Consider the following 21,152-nt stretch of genomic DNA (forward strand, 5'->3'; position numbering starts at 1 on the left):
AAATAATTAATAAAAATTTAATGAAAATGTTTTACTAAACTAGATCTTGGACAATAAAGCAAAATATTAAAATTGTATAAAGTTTTTCTAGAGTAAGAGAGAGCTAGGGCTATATGCAGTAGAATTCTCTCAACAAAAGTTTCTTTAGATAGAGACCTTTTTTAGAATTGTTTCTCTAGAGAGAGTTTTCTTTAGAATATTATCATAGTTAGTTAGTCAGCAAGTTTCTAGAGAAAAACTTTTCTGGGAAGTTTTTCTCAAGAGTTATTGTGTAACTTTTCTTATAACAATTTTCTTTAAGAAAGTTTCTTCAGAGAGAGAGAGAGAGATAGAGTTTTCATGTAAATAGTTCTTCTCTCTTTAGAAAACTTTCATTCGGACAGAGTTTATGAAGGTAAAGTTCTCTTTAGAAAAACTTCTCTAGGAAGTTTCTCTCGGATTTATTTTGTGGAAGAGATTCTAGAGGCAACGTTGTCATGAGAAAAACTTTTCTAGGAAGTTTTCTTAAAGAAAATTTCTCCAGAGAGAGTTTTAATTTCAATAGTTTCTCTCTCTTTAAAAAATTTCATACGAAAGAGTTTCTAGAGGTTAAGTTGTCTTTAGAAAATCTTCTCTAGGAAGTTTCTCTCACATTTTTTGTAGAAGAGTTTCTCCAAAGGGTATTTTCTCTAGAAAAAAGTTCTCTAAATAGACTTTTCTTAAGACAAATTTCTCTAGATGGAGGTTTGATTTGAAAATTTTCTTTAAAAAGAGTTTTCTTTAGGAAAATTTTCTAGAAAAAGTTTATTGAAGAATGTTTATTAGAAAAGTTTTTCTGAAGAGAGGCTTCTTTCAAAATAGTTTTCTGGAGAGCTTTTTTGATAAAGCTTTTAAGAGAAAGTTTCCACAAAACATTTTTCTTTAGAGAGAGTTTTCGTTAGTAGTGTCTTAGGGTCTCCTAGAGAGATTTTTGTTTAGAACAGTTTCTCAAGACAGAATTTTCTTTAAAAAAGTTTCTTAAGAGAGAGAGTTTTTATTAGAAAGGTTTCTCCGGAGTCTCTTTTCTTTAGAAAAATTTCTGTTAAGAGAATTTTATTTAGAAAAACTTCTCCTAAAATATTTTTAACCATTTTCATTAAAAAAGTTTCTCTGGAGTTTCTTTTTATAGAAAAACTTTTTCTAATAAAGTTTCTATAGAGAAAGTTTCTTATGAGAGTCTTTGTAGTATCGCAGAATCAATCTTCAGAAAAATTCTATAAAAAAGAGTTTTTCTTAGAAAAGATTCAAGATGGAGAATTTCTCCGAAGACAGTTTTCTTTAAAACAGGTTCAACAGGAAAGTTTTCTTTGGAAGAGTTTCTCAAGGTAAAATTTTTCTTTTGCTTTACTGTCACTTCTCTACAAATTCAAATTTTAAAAATAAGTGAGTTTATGTTTGATTTTTTAAAATTCTAATGAAAGATTGTTTCTTTGAACGCAATCTAAGTGATTTAGTGATTTCCAAAAGAAAACTAATGCCTCGATAAGTTGTTGTTGACTTTTTCATAAACTTTTTAACACTCACAACCAACATTGATGCAAAAGTTACCTAATTCGTCGCCACAATGAGAACATTTCTTTTTGCCACTAACACTTAATACTTTGTCCTGTTGTTGCTGCTGTTGGTTTGTAGTATTATTAAGATTTGTTTGGCCTTGTAGATTGGTGGTGGAGGACGAGGACGTTGTGGAGGCTGATGTTGTTGAAGTTATTATATTATTATGACGATGTATAACTGCATTAGAGACAGTTGTTTGCTGCTGCTGTTGTTGATTTAGTTTGTTGTTGTATTGCTGCTGTTGATATTGTTGGTATGTAGAGGCGGCATGTAGGGGACTTTTGTCTAAATTATTTCTGGAATTAAGCAAGAGATTTAGATTGTTATTTGGAACTTTAATTTTGATTCTACTCACCTTTTTCTCTCACCAATGCCTTTGCTTTGAACTCTCTCCGTTAGAGTTTGTATTATGGAATCTGGCAAAGGTTTGCCATTTGTCGAGCTGGTCATTATAGCAGAGCCATTTATCAATTTATTATTAGATTGATGCACCGTAGTGGTATTCGTACTGGTAACAGTTCTTCTCTGCTGCTGTTGTTGTTCACTCAAACGTCTCTGTTCGGCCTCTTGAATCAGCCAATGATTATTTTGATTATAACCATGATAAGAATCAGGCATAGATTTACGTTTCTGTTGATAGGCCGATAGCCAAGCTGGATCATTGGCTAGATTACTATCGTATGACTTGCGTTGCTGGACTTGTACCCAACCGTCAGTGTATTTGGGTTTTGGTGTAGCACTTAAAGCATGTAAGGTATTGCGTGACATATTGCCGGGATACAGTGATTGATTTACACTGTTATTGCTATTGACCACGGGGGCAGCTTGCGTGGCCGTGTTAGAAGAACTTAAATTCTGCACCGATTGATGATGATAATTGGAATAGATGTGGGGAGCTGCACGCGGTGCAGCTGTGGGCTGTGTAGGAGCGATTTTAACTAAAGAACCACCAAAATGTTGTGAGTTTAAAGAATGTCTTTGACGGCCAGCATAATCCTGATGATCGCCATTAATCATAATGCCATTGTTGGTATTGGTATTAATATGCATGGCACGCATGGGTTTGGAGGGTGGTGCAGGTGGTTGTGACATCATACGTTTGGAGAATTCATTAATATCGGACATGGATTTGCGATAATCGTTTTCCATGTGATAGTATTGTTGTTGTAAATTTGGAATATTAGCATAAATTTGTTGCGATTGCTGTTGTGTCAGCGGTGGTGCTTGCTGCTGCTGTTGAGGTTGAGCCAATTGTGTTTGACTTAGCAAATGTTGAGTGTTATGTATATTATGATTCATTTGACTGTGATACATATCCATATTATTTCCCACTTCACCATTTATATTTACAACTGTCATGCCACCACCCAAACCATTAAGATCCTGTAGAGAACGTCTATTGGCCGACATTAACATTTTGGCTCCATGCTGTAACTCTCTCCTAGCCATATTCTCTCTCAGCATAAGATTTTCTCTTTGTCTCTTCAATTCTTCCTGTTCCAATTGCAATAGCTCCCGTTCTACTCTTAAAACTTCTTCTTGTTCTCGTATCTTCTCTTCGATCGACATCATTTTAGCATTTGCTGTAGCTGTGGCCTCGGTAAGTGATTGTGTAGCTGCTGCAGCTACTGTTGCCGATTCGGTCCATGATTCGGCCGAGTTGCCTTTGACTGTTGTTAACAACGGTGTTTGCACCACCGCAAGTAGACCATCATTTTGATATATCATATCTGCTGGTGGTGGTACATCCAAACCGGTTTGTGTTTGCAGCGTTAATGGTGATGTTGTGTCATCGTGTGTTTCATTCTCTTCCGAAGAGTTCGTATAGTGTTCACTACTCTGGCGAGAATGATTCTCAGAGACTCCCGAATCGCGACTTTCACCTAAAAGGGTAAGAGATAGTTTATTAGTATTATAACTTTTACTTGCCCAAGGTCAACGCTTTCAGGAGACTATAATTCAATCCCAAAAACTTTACGTTATGTGGGAGTTTTTCAACGATTTCTTAGGAAAGTCAGCTAGATATAGCAATGGTTTTAATAGCAATCTGTTCCAATTTAGGTTCTCATTCAGGAACTAAGAAAAGCTTCACAATAAGCTATTAGTAAAAGTTTGACTTTTGCTACCAAGGAAAAGTTAAAACTTTTTTCCATTTAAACCAAAATAGTTTTAGTTTTTGTATAAAGCTTTTTCAAAAGTTTAATGGATTAAAGTAAGCTTTATAAAAAGCTTTTTTTTAAATAACTGCTAATGGTTATAACCAGTTTTCTTTAGAAAATCTTTTCAAGAAAAAAATGGTGTAAAACCATAAACATTTTAAGACCTACATTAAGCTTTATCAAAAGCTTACAAGTCAAAAGGCGCTGAGCCAAATAACTACATGTAAACTTTGCTAAAAGAAAATCACAAAAAAATCAATGATATGATTGGTAATACATCTCTCAACATGTAAAGACCCCTTCTATATATACAAGACAAAAAAAACTATAAGTAAGTCATTATATGCTTTTAAGAAGCAACCACATATGACGACTCACCCTTAACCTTTTAACAACAAACACACTCATACACACTAAACGGATTAAATTTTGTATTTGGAATGGACAAGAAAACAAGAAAATGCTAACAAGTGGCTAGAGACAGAGAGACAGAGAGAGAGAGGGAAAAAAGTATAACAACTTAATCACTCACCTGTATCTGAACTATCACATAAACCTGCTTTCAAATACAATTGTTTCTCCAAACGACGTTCCTCCTGCAACAGTTGAGCCATATCAGGTGGTGGGGCCACCGTAAGCTCCAAATACGTTTCATCATCATCCAAAGATGAACCCTCAATACCCAAGAAACTAGAACGTTTATTACGCAATTCTTTCTTAATGCGTTTCGTAGAGTTCATACGTTTAATGGGTGGCGAAGGTTGATCTGCAGATAAATGATGTTGATGATTGTTGTGATGATTAAGTTGATGACGTGACAGTGTTTCATAGGTATTATCCGATGACCAGGCATCGGTATGACTGCTGCTGTCGACATCATCGAATAGAGGAGGACTATCAATGGGGGGTGGTGGTGGTTTTTCTTTGGGTGGTTGTAGATTAACACTTAAATCATTGGGATTTAAGTCGCTGCTGTTATTGCCATTAAAGAATATTTCAATATTTTCATAGACCGGTACCGGTTTCAAATGTTTGGGCGCATCATAATAGGGTTCACTAGATTTGGGTACTTGATAATAAGGTTCCATATTTAAATCGCTTGAGGAGTTTGAGTTGTTTATAATGGTTTCTTTAGTTGTTGTAGGAAGAGTTTTTGGAAGATTTTCGGTTTCTGTTAAAGCTGAAGTTTTGATGTCAACTTCTGAGGCATCAATAATGGGCTGTTCGAGATGATTGAAAGTTGTTGTTGTGTTTAAATCACTAAGATTTTGATTTGTTGTTGGTGTTGTTTTGGCTGATGTTGTTGTTGTTATTGTTGTGTTAGCAAAAGCATTTGTTAACTCAACTACATTACAATTATTATTATTATTATTATTTTCAATATTATTATTAATTTTACTGTTGTTGTTATTATTATTATTTGGACAATTAAAACTGTTGTTAATTTGACTATTTTTTAATTGATTAGATGCTGATGCTAAATTTTGTTTATTGTTTTGATTTGAATTTTGATTTTGTTTAAGATTTTGACAATTGAAATTTTGTTTAGAATCGTTATTAGTTGTTGTTGTTGCTGTAGCTGTAAGTTCTATATCAATTTGGGTTTTACTCATCATACTTGGAATGATTTGTTGCTGATGCTGCGGTTGTTGCTGCTGTTGTTGATAAGATGTTTTGTTTGTTATAACAACATCTACTTCTCCTGCTGATGTTGTGGTGCTTATATTCTCATAAATGGGTTCTTTTGAGATTTCCTCTTCAGATTTTTCCTTAATTTCCAAAGTTGTGGTAAATTGTTCTTCCAATTTTAATTTTATACATTTCTCTTCATCGGTTTTATTTATTAAAATTTCCTCTTTTTCTTTTATCTCTAAAGGTTTATGAACAACTTCAAGTATCTCTGTTTCTTTAAAAACATTGTTGTTGTTATTGTTGTTAGTAGTAGTAGTAGTAGTGGAAATAGTATTATTGAATGGGGCAGTTATTGGATACAAATTCTCTGGCTGTTGCTGTGGCGTTGTTTGCTGCTGCTGTTGTTGTTGCTGCTGCTGTTGCTGCGGTATCGTCTCTTTGTCAATTGCTGCCAGCGCCAATTCCAGAGCTTCGTTGATCTGTATTTCCATTTATTATTAAAGCAGTTTTTTTACATTTCATTAAAAAGCAAAGCGCGCAGCATATTTTAAATTTTTTTATAAAATAAACATAAAAAAAAGAAAAAAAGCACAAAAAATTAATTAAATTTTTTAGCATTTGGTTTAGTCAAGTTTTCATTAAAAATTTTTATATATTTAACAGTTAGTATCAACCAAAAACAAAATATTTACAAACATTTCGAAAGTAGTATTTTTAATTAAAAGTTAAAAAAAAAATCAAAGTAAAATAAATATTATTTGCAATATCAAGCAAAACTAAATAAATAACACAAAAAAATCTGTAAAGGCAATAATTAATCAAATATTTCCATTTCATTGTAAACACAAACAAAATCTTTAATTGTTCACAAAAAAAAAAGAAAAACAAATATAGAGTATTTAATTGCTATAAAAAAGAACTTTAATTAAGACAAACAAACATGTAAAAAACAACAGACAGAAATCATGCAAAATGGTTAAATATCAAGAGATTTAAAAAATGCAATATTTTTTATACATTAAGCTTTTGATTAATACAGCTTTTCGTTACAGTTGTTAGTTAAGTCAAATGTTTTAATATGAAAAGTGTTTATTTCCATTAAGAAGTAAACAAAAAGCTTTCGTTAAGAAAACAATGAGTTTCTTATTTTTAAAACCACTCTTTATTAAAAGCTTTTGTAGTAATATAATCCTTATAGAAAGTTTTTCGAGTTTTTATAACAGTTGCAAAATATAAATGTGTTTCTTAAAGTTTCCTTAAGAAAGCTTAAATTATAAAAAACTTCAACATTAATACATTTAAGGCTTTGAAAGATTTTAGTACATGTAGCTATTTTAAAAGCTTTTAATAACGAAAGCTTTTTATTATTATTATTTTTTTTTTTTTTTTGAATAGCTTTCATTATTTAAAACAAACAAATATCTTATTACAAAAAGCTTTTTTAAAAACTTTAAACTTATTTTAAAAGCTTTTATTGTTATTTTAAAAGCTTTTATTGAAGTCTTGAAGTTTTTGTTACAAAAACCTTCTTTTAACTTTAATTACTATTAAAAGACTTCATTTAAAAGCTCTAGCACAAAAAAGTTCAAACTAAAAGGTTTTATGTTATAAACATCTTTATCGAAAAGCTTTTATCATAAATTTGTTTTAAAAATTTCTTTATATATAAAAAAAGCTTTTATTTTAAAGTTATTTTTAGAAAGCTAAAAAGTCTGTACTAAAAAGTTTTTATACTATAAACTTTGATTAAAGCTTTTATACTATAAACTTTGATTAAAGCTTTTATACTATAAACTTTGATTAAAGCTTTTATACTATAAACTTTGATTAAAGCTTTTATACTATAAACTTTGATTTAAGTTTTTATTATATAGAATGTTTGTTTATTATTATCAAGAAGTTTTATATAAAAGCTTTTTATAAAAAAATTTATCAAAAAGCTTTTGTTATAACAAAAACCTTAGCCAAAACTTTTTATTGTAAAAACAGCTGCTAAAATGCTTTGTTAAAAAGCTTTTATTATTAAGAATATTGATAAGAATTTTTACAAATTTAAATAATGTTTTTGTAATAACACACTTCGGTTTAAGCTTTTTTAGTCATTATTAAAACAATTGTTTATGAAGATACGTTTTTCATGCTTTTATTATATATAATGCTTTTTTGAAATAAAATTTTTGGAAAATTTTACAAAATTTGCACAGTTTATGTACAAACAAGTAAAACACTCTATAACAAGCTCAAACTTTATATAAAAGCTTTTATTTCAAAAAGTCATCATAAGAAAATTCTTACATGTTATACAAAATCTTTATTTAAAAGCTTTTATAATAGAAAACTTAGCTTAAAGCACATAGAATGTGTGTGCTTTATTATCAAGAAACTTTAAATAAAAACGTTAACCAAAAGCTTGTATTATAACAAAAAGCTTTGTCAAAATCTACCAAAAAGTTTTACCAAAAAATTTTTATTATCAAAAAAAATTTTTTTCTTCTAAAAGCTTTATTTTAAAACTTTCTTAACTAATTTTTTTATTATGAAGGAATATACCTTCTTGTAAAATCTTCTTGCTAATAAGAAAAAGCTTTCTATATAATAAGAAAATTTCTTAAGAAGGCTTTAAAAAAGATTTCTTATAGTTAAAGCTCTTTTATTAAAATTTCAAAGAAACTTGATTACACGTCTTATCTATCAATCAGTGACAACTTACTCTGTAATAGTTTAAAACACTTTTATTTTATAGAGGGTCTCTGTGATTATCTATGTTTATTTTTGTTCAAATTTCACTATAATTTCAAAAAGTTAAGCTTTTTTCAACTAATTATTAAAGATTAGATTTCAACGACTCTTATGTGATTTAATTTATTAATTTAAAGTGTTTTTGATAAATAAATTATCAAAATAAAGTAAAAAAAAACTCAATTGAACTCCTTATTGACTTTATCAATAAACAATTATATGGAATTTTAATTAGCGTTGAAAATTAAATATTTATAAACATTATAAACTTGATAATTTATGACCGGAATTAATATTATTTTTAAATATTTTTTTTAAATTTTTATTAAAACTTTTTTTTATATATTTTCACACAATTTGATTTCTCAAATCCTTAATGAGTCAATTTGAATTTAGTTTTAAATATAGGAAAAGTGTTTTAGTTAAGAAATCTTAAAAAATACTAAAAAAATCTTAATAACAAAACCTAAACTTATTTTTTTTTGTTATTATTGCAACTAATTAAATTTATTTAGTTTTCTTGTTGTTATGTCAAAAAACAGAAACATTATTAAGGTTGTTAGTTTTTACAACCTCCTCACCCTTTGGCTTAAAAGGTCTGCCTGCGTAACACAGTGAACTTAAATCTGGGGAATTTTAACACTTTTACCATAAAATTGTCTGCAAAAATTTGTTATAACATATTAATGTTGAAATATTTTTGTTTATTGCGTATTGTTGTATATAAATTATTTTTATCTTTCATTCTAGTTCTTTAAAAAATCATGTTATTGATTTGTTTGTGTTAAAAATATGTGAAAAATGTAGGTATTTTATTATATATTGATAAGGTTTCTTTGTTTGTTTACAAAAAAAAGGGGTAAATAAAACTGTTGAATACAATTTTTATTTTAATATCGATTTAGTTAATCATTTATCATTTAGTTTATTGTTTGTCAAATAAGTGCGAAAGTGTAATTGGGATTATTTCGCTCTATTACTGGCAAATGTAGAGATTTAATCAACTAGTAAATTTATAGCTAATTTCAGAATGTCTTCTAAAGAAATATATTCCACAGAACTTTTTTCTAAAAAGAACACTCTTTAAAGAAAACTTTTTTGAAGGAAACTCTTTATAGAAACTTAAAAAGTATTTTAATGGATTTTGTCAAAAAAACTCTTTTTTAATAAAATTTATTTAAATTTATTTAAAAAAAAAACTATTTTTAGAGAATTTTTCCTAAAGAAAATCTTCTCTAAAGACAGCTTCCTAAACACAAATCTCTCTGTAGAAACTTTTCTAGAGGAAATACCCTCTCTAAAGAAACTATTCTAAAAAACTCTCTCCAGATAAACTTTTCTAATGAAAGCTCTTTTCTGTGAAACTTTTGTTCTCTCCCTAGAGAAAATTTTCTAAAGAAAACTATATTGGAAGAAAGTTCTGCAAAGAACATCCTTTATCCAATAAAACTTATCTAAAGAGTTCTTTTTAAAGAAAATTTCCTTTAGTAAAACTTTTCTAGATAAAAGTTTTTCTCTAGAGAAACATTTTTAAAGATAAATCTATCTAGTGAAACTTTTCTAAAGAGAACTCTCATTCTAGATAAACTTTTCTAAAGAAAACTTCCTCTAGAGAAACTTTTCTAAAGAAAACTCTCATTCTAGAGAAACTTTTCTAAAGAAAACTTTCTCTAGAGAAACGTTTATAGAGAAAACTCTCTCTAGAGAAACCTTTTTAAAGAAAATTCTCTCTAGAAAAACATTTATATAAAAAACTCTCTCTAGAGAAACTTTTTTAAAGGAAACTCTATCCTTTTCTAAAGAAAACTCTTTATAGAGAAACTTTTATAAAGAAGACTCTCTCTAGAGAAACATTTCTAAGAGAAATTCAGCATAAAAAAACTTTTCTAACGAAGACACTCTCTAGTTTTTAAAGAGAACTTTTTCTAGAGACACTTTTCCTAAGAAAATTCTGCCTAGAGAAACTTTACTAAAGAAAGCTGTATAGAGAAACTCTACTAGAGAAAACTCTATCTAGAGAAACTTTTCTAAAGAAAGCAGTCTTTAGCGAAATATTTCTAAAGAAAACTCTTTTTAAATATACTTTCCTAAAGAAAATTCTCCCTAGAGATACTATTTTATCCAAAACTCTCTCTAGTGAAACATTTTTAAAGAGAACTCTTTCTTCGGAAACTTTTCTTAGAGAACGTTTTCTAAAGAAATCCCTGTCTAGAGAAACTCATGAAAAGAAAACTATCTAGATAAACTTTTCTAAAGAAAACTGTGTCTAGAGAAGCTTTTCTATAAAAAACTCTTTCTATAAAACACTTTTCTACAGACAACTGTATATTGTGAAACATCCCTTAAGAAAACTCTTTCTAGGGAAGCTTTTCAAAAGAAAACTCACTTTGGAGAAAGTTTTCTGTTGTAAAGAAAACTCTTTGTAGTGAAAATCTTAAAAAGAAACATTTTTTTGAACAAAAGAATACTTTTCATAACAAAACTCTGTCTAGATAAACTTAAAAAAAAGATTTCCTTAAAACAAGTTCTTAAAATCCCTAAAGAGTGTTTTTTGAGAAGCTTATCCAATTATATAATTATATTAAGGAAAAATCTTTCTATAGAGAATTTTGTCTAAATGTTTCTATAGAAACATTCTCAGGAGGATATTTTCAAAAAAAAACATTTCGGTATTGAAAATTTTCTAAAAGAAAACTATTTATAGAAAAATTATTGTACTTAATAAGCTTTCAAAACGACGTACAAAGGGTTTAGCGTTAAACTAACGACTTCTGGAAAAATAGATTTTTTTATAACAAACAATAATTTTTAAATTAAGTAGAATTTTTGTAATTCTTTATAAAGTTTATAAAATAAGACACAATTAGCTTTCTTTTAATATATAATTTAAGTAACTTTAGAATATTTCAAATATCAGCATTATTTACAAAAAGTTCTAAGTCCATATTGCTTAACACTTTTTTTCAAACACTCAATAGTTTGATTAAACTACTTTTTACACTTTCATATTTTTTCCATTTTTTTAACAAAACTCTCACCTTGGTTTCTGAAGCCATTTATTTAATTTTTTATTAAAAATCTTAATTATATTGTTTTTGTTTTTTTTTTTAGATAACAGACATTAATTGTTCTAACAACGTCCCCAAACAAACTAAACCAACGTTGACAGACGACAATTAACCAAGACTGTCAAATACCGAAAAGAGAACTAGTAACTACAACTACAAATATGTATTACACGCAGAAATTAACAAAACAAATAAACAAACAAACTAATAATTTATATGGTATTTATTTTTTATTTTATTTTTAAATGAATGAAAGAATGTAAAATAGATAATGAAATGGGCAGCAACAAAAACTAAGAAGAATTAGACACAAAACAAATCTAAGGTAAAGCTAACAAAATGAACCATTTAACGAAGTTTTTTTTTTCTTGATTTCATTTTGCAAATGCATTTTACCTTAAGTCAGGTGTGGGAGTAGTCTATCTATTAGAGATTTGTGACAGACTAGTCCATAATCTAATAATAATCTCTTTACTAGTCTATGGACCAGTATATGGACTAGTTTCTTGAATAGTCTATGGACTGGTTTCTTTACCAGTCTTCAAACTAGCCTATGACTAATCTGTGAAATAGTCTCTTAAAAAGTCTGTGGAATAGTCCTTAAACTACTCTCTGTACAAGTCTTTCAAATAGTTTATTCACAAGTCTGTGGAATAGTCTATTGTCGAATCTCTTGATAAGTCTGTGGACTAGTCAATAAACTACTCTCTGGACAAGTCTTTGATATACTTTATTCACAAGTCGGTGGAATACACTATTGTCTAGTATTTTGACTTGCCTATGGAGTATTCAGTGAACTTGTGATTACTACTTAGTCCATTGACTAGTTTTTTGTACAGAACAAGTCTGTTTACTCATTGAACAAGTATTTGAAATAGTCTCTTGACAAGTTTGTGTACTAGGCTATTGTCTAGTCTCTTGACAAATATATGGATTAGTCTATGCAGTAGTATGAAGTTAGTCTATTGAATAGTTTCTTGACTAGTCTATAAACTAGTCTGTTCACTAGTCTATGGACAAGTCTATGAACTACTCTATAGAGTAGTCTGTGAAATAGTGATGACTGACAATTGACTAATCTCATGACGACAGCAAGTCTGTTCACCAGTCAAATGGTTCATGAATTAGTCTTTGGACTATTCTATAGACAATTCTCTTGACTAGTCTGTGGACTAGTCTTTGAAATAGTTTTAGTCAGTTAGTCTGATCTCTTAACAAATCTATAGATTAGTCTATACAGTAGTATCTATTAAATAGTTTCTTGACTAGTCTGTTCTCTAGTCTATGGACAAGTCCATGAACTACTCTATGGAGTAGTCTGTGAACTAGTGATAATTAACCATTGACTAATCTCTTGACGACAGCTAGTAAGTTCACGCGTATATGGTTTGACTAGTCTTCGAACAAGTCTTTGAGTTATTCTATGGACAAGTCTCTTTACTAGTAGCAAGTCTGTGGACTAGTCTATTGACTAATCTACGAAGTATTCCCTTGAAAACTGAGGATTAATCTCTTGTTTAATAGTTTAATTTGTTTCTTGACTGGTCTATGGACTTGTTTCTATACTATTCCATGGGATAGCTCGTTGGCTTCCCTTTAAGTATGGCTCTTGACAAATCTATGGACTTTTGTAAGGAATGATCTATTGAATTAGTAAAAACTTTAATAATTAACCTATACTATTGACAATCTCTTGGCTATTCCATGGACTAAGCTTTTTACTAATCTATATAGATTAACCTTTTGACTAGTATATCAACTACACTAATTTCTTTATTAGACTATTGTCATTTAGCCTACTAAGACCTAACTTAAACAAGGGGCTTAATTCAGCAATATCAAAAAGTTCTAAAAAAATGTAAAATAGTACTGAGTTTTCCATGCCTGACTTAAGCCGTTAAATAACTAACGTTGAACTAAATGGTTAAACAAATTAACTATTACAAAGTTAACTGATAACACACTATTTATAAAAAAGTAAAAAAAGGTTTGAAACTATATGAATGAAAATGATAAACATTTTAGAAACAAGCGCCATTTTATAAATATATAACTATAAATAATATAACTTTAATATTGGGCATAGTAGTTTGACTAGTTGTCAATGAAATGTGCAATATGGTATTCGTTCACCTCTAAGTAAGGTGGAGAGGATAGAAAGTCGTTTTTATCCTGTTGTATTTAAGGGGGAGACCAAGCCGACTTACATATCTATTTAGCATTCAGTGTCCAGTTATTACTGCCAACAACACCGATACATCCCATATCATTCGGGTTAAAAGTCATTTTTCTTTGAAAGAATACCATTTTAATTTAAAAAAAGCTCATATGGCAATACTGTACCTTAACAATACCTAACTGGACTGTTTGTGTAGACATTTATTTGTGTTAAGCCTAAAAGCATGCAAAGGTATTTTGTAAAGTAAAGAGAGCTAAATAAAAAGTAAACATTGTAAATGGTTGGCTACACTGCAGAAAACGTTGGATTTAAAATGACAAAAAGTTTAAATAGAAAACTAAAACTCTACTAAATAAGAAGAAAAATGCTAAAATGTCTAGAATAAACTTAAATTTAATAGGAAAAAACCTAATAAATGTAAAAAAACTGAAAGAGTAATTATATAAAAAAATCTTAGAAAATATACAAAAAATTACTTAGAAAATAAACAAAAAATTAAAAAACATATATAAAAAATTCTAAAAAAATTAAGAAAAAAATCTTTAAAAATTTACAAAATATTAGAAAAAATATAAACAAATTGCAAAAATTTTAAATAAATTAAAAAAATCCAAATAAATATGAGGAATTTGTAAAATAAACAAAATCACAGTAAAAACATAAAACAAAACAAATTTTTACAAAACTGAAAATATTTTTCATAAATTTTGTTTTTATATTAAAAGCATGCAAATAAAAAAACACCACAAAATGTAATATTTAAATACAAAACTCAAATTATAATTCTTCTTTTTTTTTCATAAATTTCTCAGGCTTACCTTGATTAGCATGACGTAAAAGCAATTGTGGACAAAAGTTTGTAAATTTAAACTGTATTTTTTTTTGCAAATTTCAAACCAAAAAATAAGAAAATTTCCATTATTAAAAATTTTGTTTAATTAAACAGTTTAAATTTAAATGTAAATTTCAGTTTTACAATTTTTTTAATTTTCAAGCAAGAGCGTAGACAGTAGAGAGCGTTATTAATTATATCATTTGTTTAATTAAAACATGTTCAGGCATGTAAAGAGAAAAGAGAGAAAGAATACAACAGAAAAGAAATACAACATCAAAATAAACATGACACATAATAAATATAAAAAATACAAATATTTAGAAAATCCGTTAGAAAAATGAAACGCATTTTTCTTTTCAAGAAAATACTTTTGTTTACAGCGTTAGCTAACAAACAGAGCAAGAGAGAGCTTTTCCCTAAGAGTTTGATAAATGAAAGCTTTATATTTGAATTTAAAATGTTGTTTAATTCAAAGCTTAATGCTTAATACTGCAGCTTTTAAGAACTTTTAGTTGTAGTTGTTTAGGGTTCTTGATCATTTTTTAAAATTACATTTAATTTTGTGGAAATTTCATAGAATGAAATTTTTTTTAGTAAAAAATTTGACATTTGGTAAAATTTCGTATATTTAATGAAAATATAATTTTTGGTAATAATTTTAATTTTGAAAAAAAAAAATTAAATTTTAAAAATTTTTCAAATTTTTGGTATATTCGTTTTTTTTTAAATTTAGAGATCTTTACCAAACTGAACTAGAATAACAAAACTAGAACATAACAGAACTAGAACAGAATTAGAACAGAACTAGAACAGAACTATAAAAAAATTGAACTGCACTAGAACTGAACTAGAATTGAACTAGAACTGAACTAGAACTAAAATAGAACTGAACTAGAACTGAACTAGAACTGAACTAGAACTGAACTAGAACTGAACTAGAACTGAACTAGAACTGAACTAGAACTGAACTAGAACTGAACTAGAACTGAACTAGAACTGAACTAGAACTAAACTAGAACTGAACTAAATCTGAACCAGAACTTAACTTGAATTGAACTTGAACTAGAACTGAACTAGAACTGAACTAGAACTGTACTAGAACTGAACTAGAACTGAACTAGAACTGAACTGAACTAGAACTGAACTAGAACTGAACTAGAACTGAACTAGAACTGAACTAGAACTGAACTAGAACTGAACTAGAACTGAACTAGAACTGAACTAGAACTGAACTAGAACTGAACTAGAACTCATCTAGATCTGAACTTGGACCGAACATGTATTCCATTATTCTTCGGTTTGTACTGTACTCTAGTCCATTGTTTAGAGTATAGTTGGGACTAAATTTAAGACTATAATCTAGTTAGAATAGTCTTTGGTTTGGTCTCATATATTTTAAAACTATAAACTTTAATTTCAGTAATTCTTAAATTTTAAAAGCTCTCTTCTTTGCATTCTCTGTTAGTTTTATTTGCACTCACTCTGTAAACAAGCTTTTTTCCACTCTTTTTATTTGTCTAAACACCCTGTATGTGTGTGTTAAAGTGCAAATGTTTAAACAAGACTTTAATAACATTAATGTTAATTAACATTGTGGCAAATGTTGCAACATTCCTTTTTAGCTAAAGTAAAATGTGGTGTGGTGACACTGTTAACAGTGTCTAACATAAGTATAAAGCGGCAAATGTGTTTAAAAAAATTGTTAAATTGATTTTTATTTTAAATGAACCGTATGAAAGTTGTTTTTTTAGTGTTTTAATAAAAAATTAAAAAAATGTTTAAAATGTTGTTAAATTTTTTGAAAATGATTTTGAGTTTGAAAATGTGTGTGATTTTGAAAAATGTGTTTGAAGGTTTTTGTTTTTTTTGAAAGAAAACAACATTTTGTTTACGTTTTTTTGTTCATTTTGATATTTTTTTTTTTTCATTTTCAAGTTTATTCTGTTTTACAGTTTTGAAAAGTTTAAATTATTTTTAAATTATTTATAATAAAAAAAAAATGAAAATATTATATATATAAAAAAATCGTTAGACAATTAAGTAAGAAAAATAATAAAAAAATAATGAATTGTTTTTTTGTTTAACACACAGTAGTCAAAGAAAAATATGTGTAGGTTTTTATTAATGTATGAGTATTAAAAGAAAAATATTTTTTTTCTTTAAAAAAAATTCTGATTTTTTTGCTCTAAATGATGGATTTGCAAATGTGTCATGGTAACTATAATATTTTATTTAAATTTTTTTTTTTTTTTGTTTTGCTGTAACATGATCGTTTTAAATAAGTTTTTATTTCCTCAATTAAATAATAATATTTATTCATATAATAAATAAATATTTAATTATTAATTATTTATATTTTTTTATTATAAAAAGTGGCCTGCTTGACATGTAGGTTGTAATAAAGGGATATTTATTTATTTATGAATTAACTTCTTATGAGTTGTATTGGACAACAACGACGACGAGTGTCTGGAGGAAAATGCCAAACCAAAGTCTTAGTTAAAGTAAAAAATTTAAATTTTATAAAACCAGTTGCTGACTCTCCTTGTATGCAAATTTAAAGATTTGCCGTTCGTTGTTCAAAATAATTTCAAGTTTAATTATTATGCAATTATTTAAAAGATTAAGAACGGTAAACTTTAACAAGATTGTAATAAAAAGAAGAAAAAAAAGTGGTTTTAATTGAAAACATATTAAATTGTTTATAAAATATATAAAGAGAAAACATAGACTTGTAAAGTTTCAAGGTTTTTCTGTTGATTTAAGCTTAAATATCATTCAATGAAAAAAATATGACAATTTTGCTAATAATTCCATATAATAACTGCCTAATAAGTGACCCTCAAGGTTCACTACAAAGCTTCTCGTATTTTTTAAACGGTAACGTCTAAAAGCTTTACAAAATTATATAAATCCTAAGAAAATAAATAATGCAAATTATTTCTTGATAAATTTTCAAATTTCAGTAATTATTTTCTTTAAAAGCTTTTACTTCAACCCAAAAAAGCTTAAATATTAAAGCTTTTTATATAATGGTTTTTCAACTTAAAGCTTTTAACTATAGATTTAAGTTTTTCTTTATTTATAAACCATTTAAAGTTTTTGTCAAAATCAAAAGCTTTTTATATAAGTAACATTTTTAATTTCTGCTTCTTTATAAAGCCTAAAGTTCATTTTAAATAATAAGCTTTAAAGCTTTCATAAAATTTAAAAACATTTTAATTGAGATATTTGAAATTTTTGAAATTTAAGTTAAAAACCCATTAAACTTAAAGCTTTTTAGAAATCATTAAAGCTTTTTGAATAATTTATTAAATTTTTTAAAGTGTAATTATTTTTAAACTTAAATCGTTTCAAAGCTTTAGATCTTTTTGAATTAAAATTCTTGTTTTTTACTCAAAACTCATAAAGCTTTCGATTTTAAAGCATTAATAAAGGAAAAAAGTAAGCTTTTATTATTTTTACTTAAATTTTCCAACATTCTTTCAAAAAGAGATTTATATAAAAGCTTTTTTAGTAAAATTCAAGCTTTTTTACATTAAAAACAAAAAAGCTTTAAATTTGGAGCTTGTCTATGAAAACGAAACTTAAAGCAAAAGGGATAGCTACCTTTTTGTTGAAAGCTTTCGTAATTTTTGCATAATTTACTTTGTTTTAATTAGAGCTCGAAAATGTTTTCAATTTAAATAGAATTAAAAGCTTTTTAGGAAAATTTTATTCTATAACTGGAAAGCTTAAAGCTTCTTTGAAAAAAAGACTTGAAAGCTTTTGAGAAAAAGCCTTATTAAAAAGCAAAGACTTGAAAGCTTTTGAAAGAATACTAATTTTTAAAAGCTTTTTGAAAATAAATATAGCTTTTGAATTTAAAGCTTTATAAAAAGTGAATAAAAAGCTTTTGGAAAAAGTAAAAATACCACTTTCCATATTAAAAGCTTTTTTAAAAATAATAAAAAAGGGATTTGAATATAAGAAAAACTTATGGAAAGCTTTTGAGAAAACTAAAACAATTGTAAAAAAGCTTTGCTTAGACAGATTCCTTTAAGTTTAAAGCTTTAAAATTTATAAAGTTTTTAAAGAAAAATAAATTTACAAAATGAAAAATAAATCTCTTTAGAAATATTAAAAGCTTTGGATAAAACCTTTTAATTAAAACAGATCTTTAAAAAATAAAAGCTTTTGAGAAAAAATAATAAATAATATTTGAAATTAAAAAATCCGCCTTAATTACACCTAACACAACTTTACCATCCTTCTCCTAAAACTATAATTGCCACTTTAAATTTTTTCTTTCTTACAACTTACTCCTCCATCCTCCTTCCTATTGCCTCTTTCCCGCCTTTTCCAATTCCTCTATTTCTTGATTCAATTTATTCAGTTCATCATCTAATAAATCATCAATTTCTTTGGTGAAATCCTTTTCCGTTTTACCATCTTCCACAATTTCATTGGTAATTATTTTACGTGTTATTTCGATATTAACTGGAGCCGGTGTCTTGGGTAGTGGTGGAGGAGTGACCTCCTCCAAATCATCGTCGACATTAGCAGCTGCTACATAAAATTTAGAATTATCATAGGTATGGATTTCATCATAGGTTACTTTTTCCAAATCCTTTAATTCTTCCTCGGATAAAACTAATACTTTGTTTTCTGCTGCCGCTGAGGCAGTGTCAGCTTCTGTGGTTGTTTCTGGTTTTTGAGTGGTCTGAGTTTCCTCTTTATTGGCATGACCTCCCACTCCAAAGTTTTTCTTTAGAAAATCAAATATATTTTTAGTTTTCTTTGCAGGTTGAGGTGAAGCTGTGGGTTTTACGGCCACTTTGGGTGAAGCCGGTGGTGTGGTGGTGGTTACTTTGATTTGTGTCTCTACCACATGCATACGGGCTATAACACCGCTATTGTCTTCTGTGGGTGAAGAGGCGGGGGACTTTTTATAATCTGCCTCATTTAGGGATTCTGTAGCTTTGCAGCAGGAACTGATGGGTTTGGGTATCTTCGATTTTCTTTGCATAAGTGGCGTTCCCACCGGCGAAGAAGGTAAAGAAGATTTCATTTGTGTACTGGCCAAACGTTCCTCGGCTATGATTTTTTCACAGGTTTCTATAAGAGCCTTCGAGTGGGCTTCCCTTGCCTGCATAATGGGTGAGCTGGGTTTCGAATTAGGTTTAGGACTGGAGGGTTTTGCAGCATTTGTCTCAAAGTAATTATCACATTTGCGTATTTCTGTGGGAGAAATACATTTAAAGCCAGTAATGGGCTGCTGTTTGCCATCGGGCAGAGTATGTACATCCAGTTTTTGACACAACTCTTCTTCAACGGTTATTTGTCTTTGGGGCGTAGAAACTTGCAGTTTATTGGTTTTTGTGGGAGTTAAACCATCACAGCGTTTTATATCGGTGGGTGATATATCCTTAAACCCAGTTGAACCCTTCTTAAAGGGTAAAGTATCTTTGTCAACTTTTTCACAAAGATCTTCTTCCACTGTAAACTGACGTTGCATGACCGCTGGTGTAGCTGCTGCCAAAGAGGTGAGCAGACTGTTGCACAAGGCGGAATCTATAGCCATGTTCTTTTCGGAGTTAGGGGATCTAGGACTGGTGGGGGAGTGAGGAGCCGAAGAGGCTAATTTATATAGAGTAGAGTCATTGGAAGGACAGTCGAGTAGGGGAGGTAATTCTGCCGGTATTACTATGGTGGGAGTAGTAGGTTCTTCCGGTTTTATGGGTTTTAAAGGAGCTAAGGGTGTTCTTTGATTGTTGGGTACAAAAGTTGTAGGTTGATATTTGTCATAGAGTGTAGAGACTACTAAAGGTGTAGTAGTTTTGAAAAGCTCCGATTTGGGTGAATGTAATGCAGCCAAGGGTGAGGTATAGGGTAAAGGAGATTTTGGAGTTTTGGGTGTTTCTTGTGAAACTATATCTTTGGTTGGTTCAGATTCTGTTAAAGGAGTCGAAGGAGAGGTTTTTAAATCCTGGGTTTTCTCTAAATTGAGTTTCAAAGGTTTGGGTTTCAAATCTTTGGTGTCCAAAATTAAAGTGCGGTTATGTGCATCCGCCTTTATCATTTCATCTACCAGGGCTTGTGTGGCCTGTTTATCTAAAGTTTTGGCTGGTTTGTGCAGCTGCTCTTCAACAACTTCCGAAATTTCTGATTTATTTATGTCTACAACCTTTTCCTTTTCTAGAACTTTGCAATTTTCCGTTACAGAATCGACCTTTTCCTTTTCAACTTCCTTATGAACTTGAGCATTTGTTTGCACTAGAGTGGGAGCCACATCTCCCGAAATACTCGAAACATTAGAGACCACAGACAACTTCTTTGTATTATCTATTACAGTGGAACCCGTAGAAGTGGAAGATGTTGAAGAATTTGAAATCATTGATAATTTCTTTTCCTCTGAAGGCGTAATAACAGAAGTGGGTGAAAGTTTAACAGTTTCGACATCTTCTTCTAATTCTTCTTTGGCATTATCAGAGTTATAGCAGGTATGTCTTCTGGGCATGATGGGTGAGGCGGGTGGTGTGGCCTGTGGTATGCGTGAACGTGGTAAAGGTTTTGGTATTATTTGTTTAGACACAAACGTTGTTGTTTTTGCATTACTGTCAGCTTGTTGAAAGCAACTAGAAAGGTTTTTAACCGTATTGGGTTTCGGTAATTCATCTGGATTTACTATAGTGATTGGTGGAGCACATACAACAACTTCAGGTTGTTGGTGTTGTTGTTGTTGCAGCTGTTGCTGCTTGACTAACTCATCGCTATTATGTTGATAAGTTTCTCCAGCTAACTTTGTTTGAGGTTCATTAACCATTTGCTGTGATGGCATTGATTTCACCAATTGTTTAGGTTTTTCTTCTTGTATATCAACAACATGTTGTTGCTGTGTGGTGCTTTTTGCTGTTGTTGTCATTGGTTCAATAACTGTAGTTGTTACTGTTTGTTGTTGCTGTTTTGTGGTTGCCTCTTGCGGC

At 29.1% G+C, this 21,152-nt stretch overlaps 1 protein-coding gene across 3 annotated transcripts in view; it reads right to left on the reverse strand.

Moving 5' to 3' along the window:
- LOC111676803 (bromodomain-containing protein DDB_G0280777) overlaps positions 1-21,152 on the reverse strand; it is a 48,050-nt gene that overhangs the window by 3,172 nt on the left and 23,726 nt on the right. For 2 of the 3 annotated variants that reach the window (XM_023437782.2, XM_023437784.2), the window contains exons 6-8: positions 4,267-5,845; positions 1,931-3,458; positions 1,567-1,871 (exon numbers count right to left, since the gene is read on the reverse strand). In XM_023437782.2, coding sequence (XP_023293550.2) covers positions 1,567-1,871; positions 1,931-3,458; positions 4,267-5,845 — 3,412 coding nt within the window. Of the gene's footprint in view, positions 1-1,542; positions 1,872-1,930; positions 3,459-4,266; positions 5,846-21,152 lie in introns of all 3 variants that reach the window. The other variant, XM_023437783.2, reaches the window with a different exon arrangement.

Source organism: Lucilia cuprina, chromosome 4, assembly GCF_022045245.1.
Source record: "Lucilia cuprina isolate Lc7/37 chromosome 4, ASM2204524v1, whole genome shotgun sequence".
Lineage (NCBI taxonomy): Eukaryota > Metazoa > Arthropoda > Insecta > Diptera > Calliphoridae > Lucilia > Lucilia cuprina.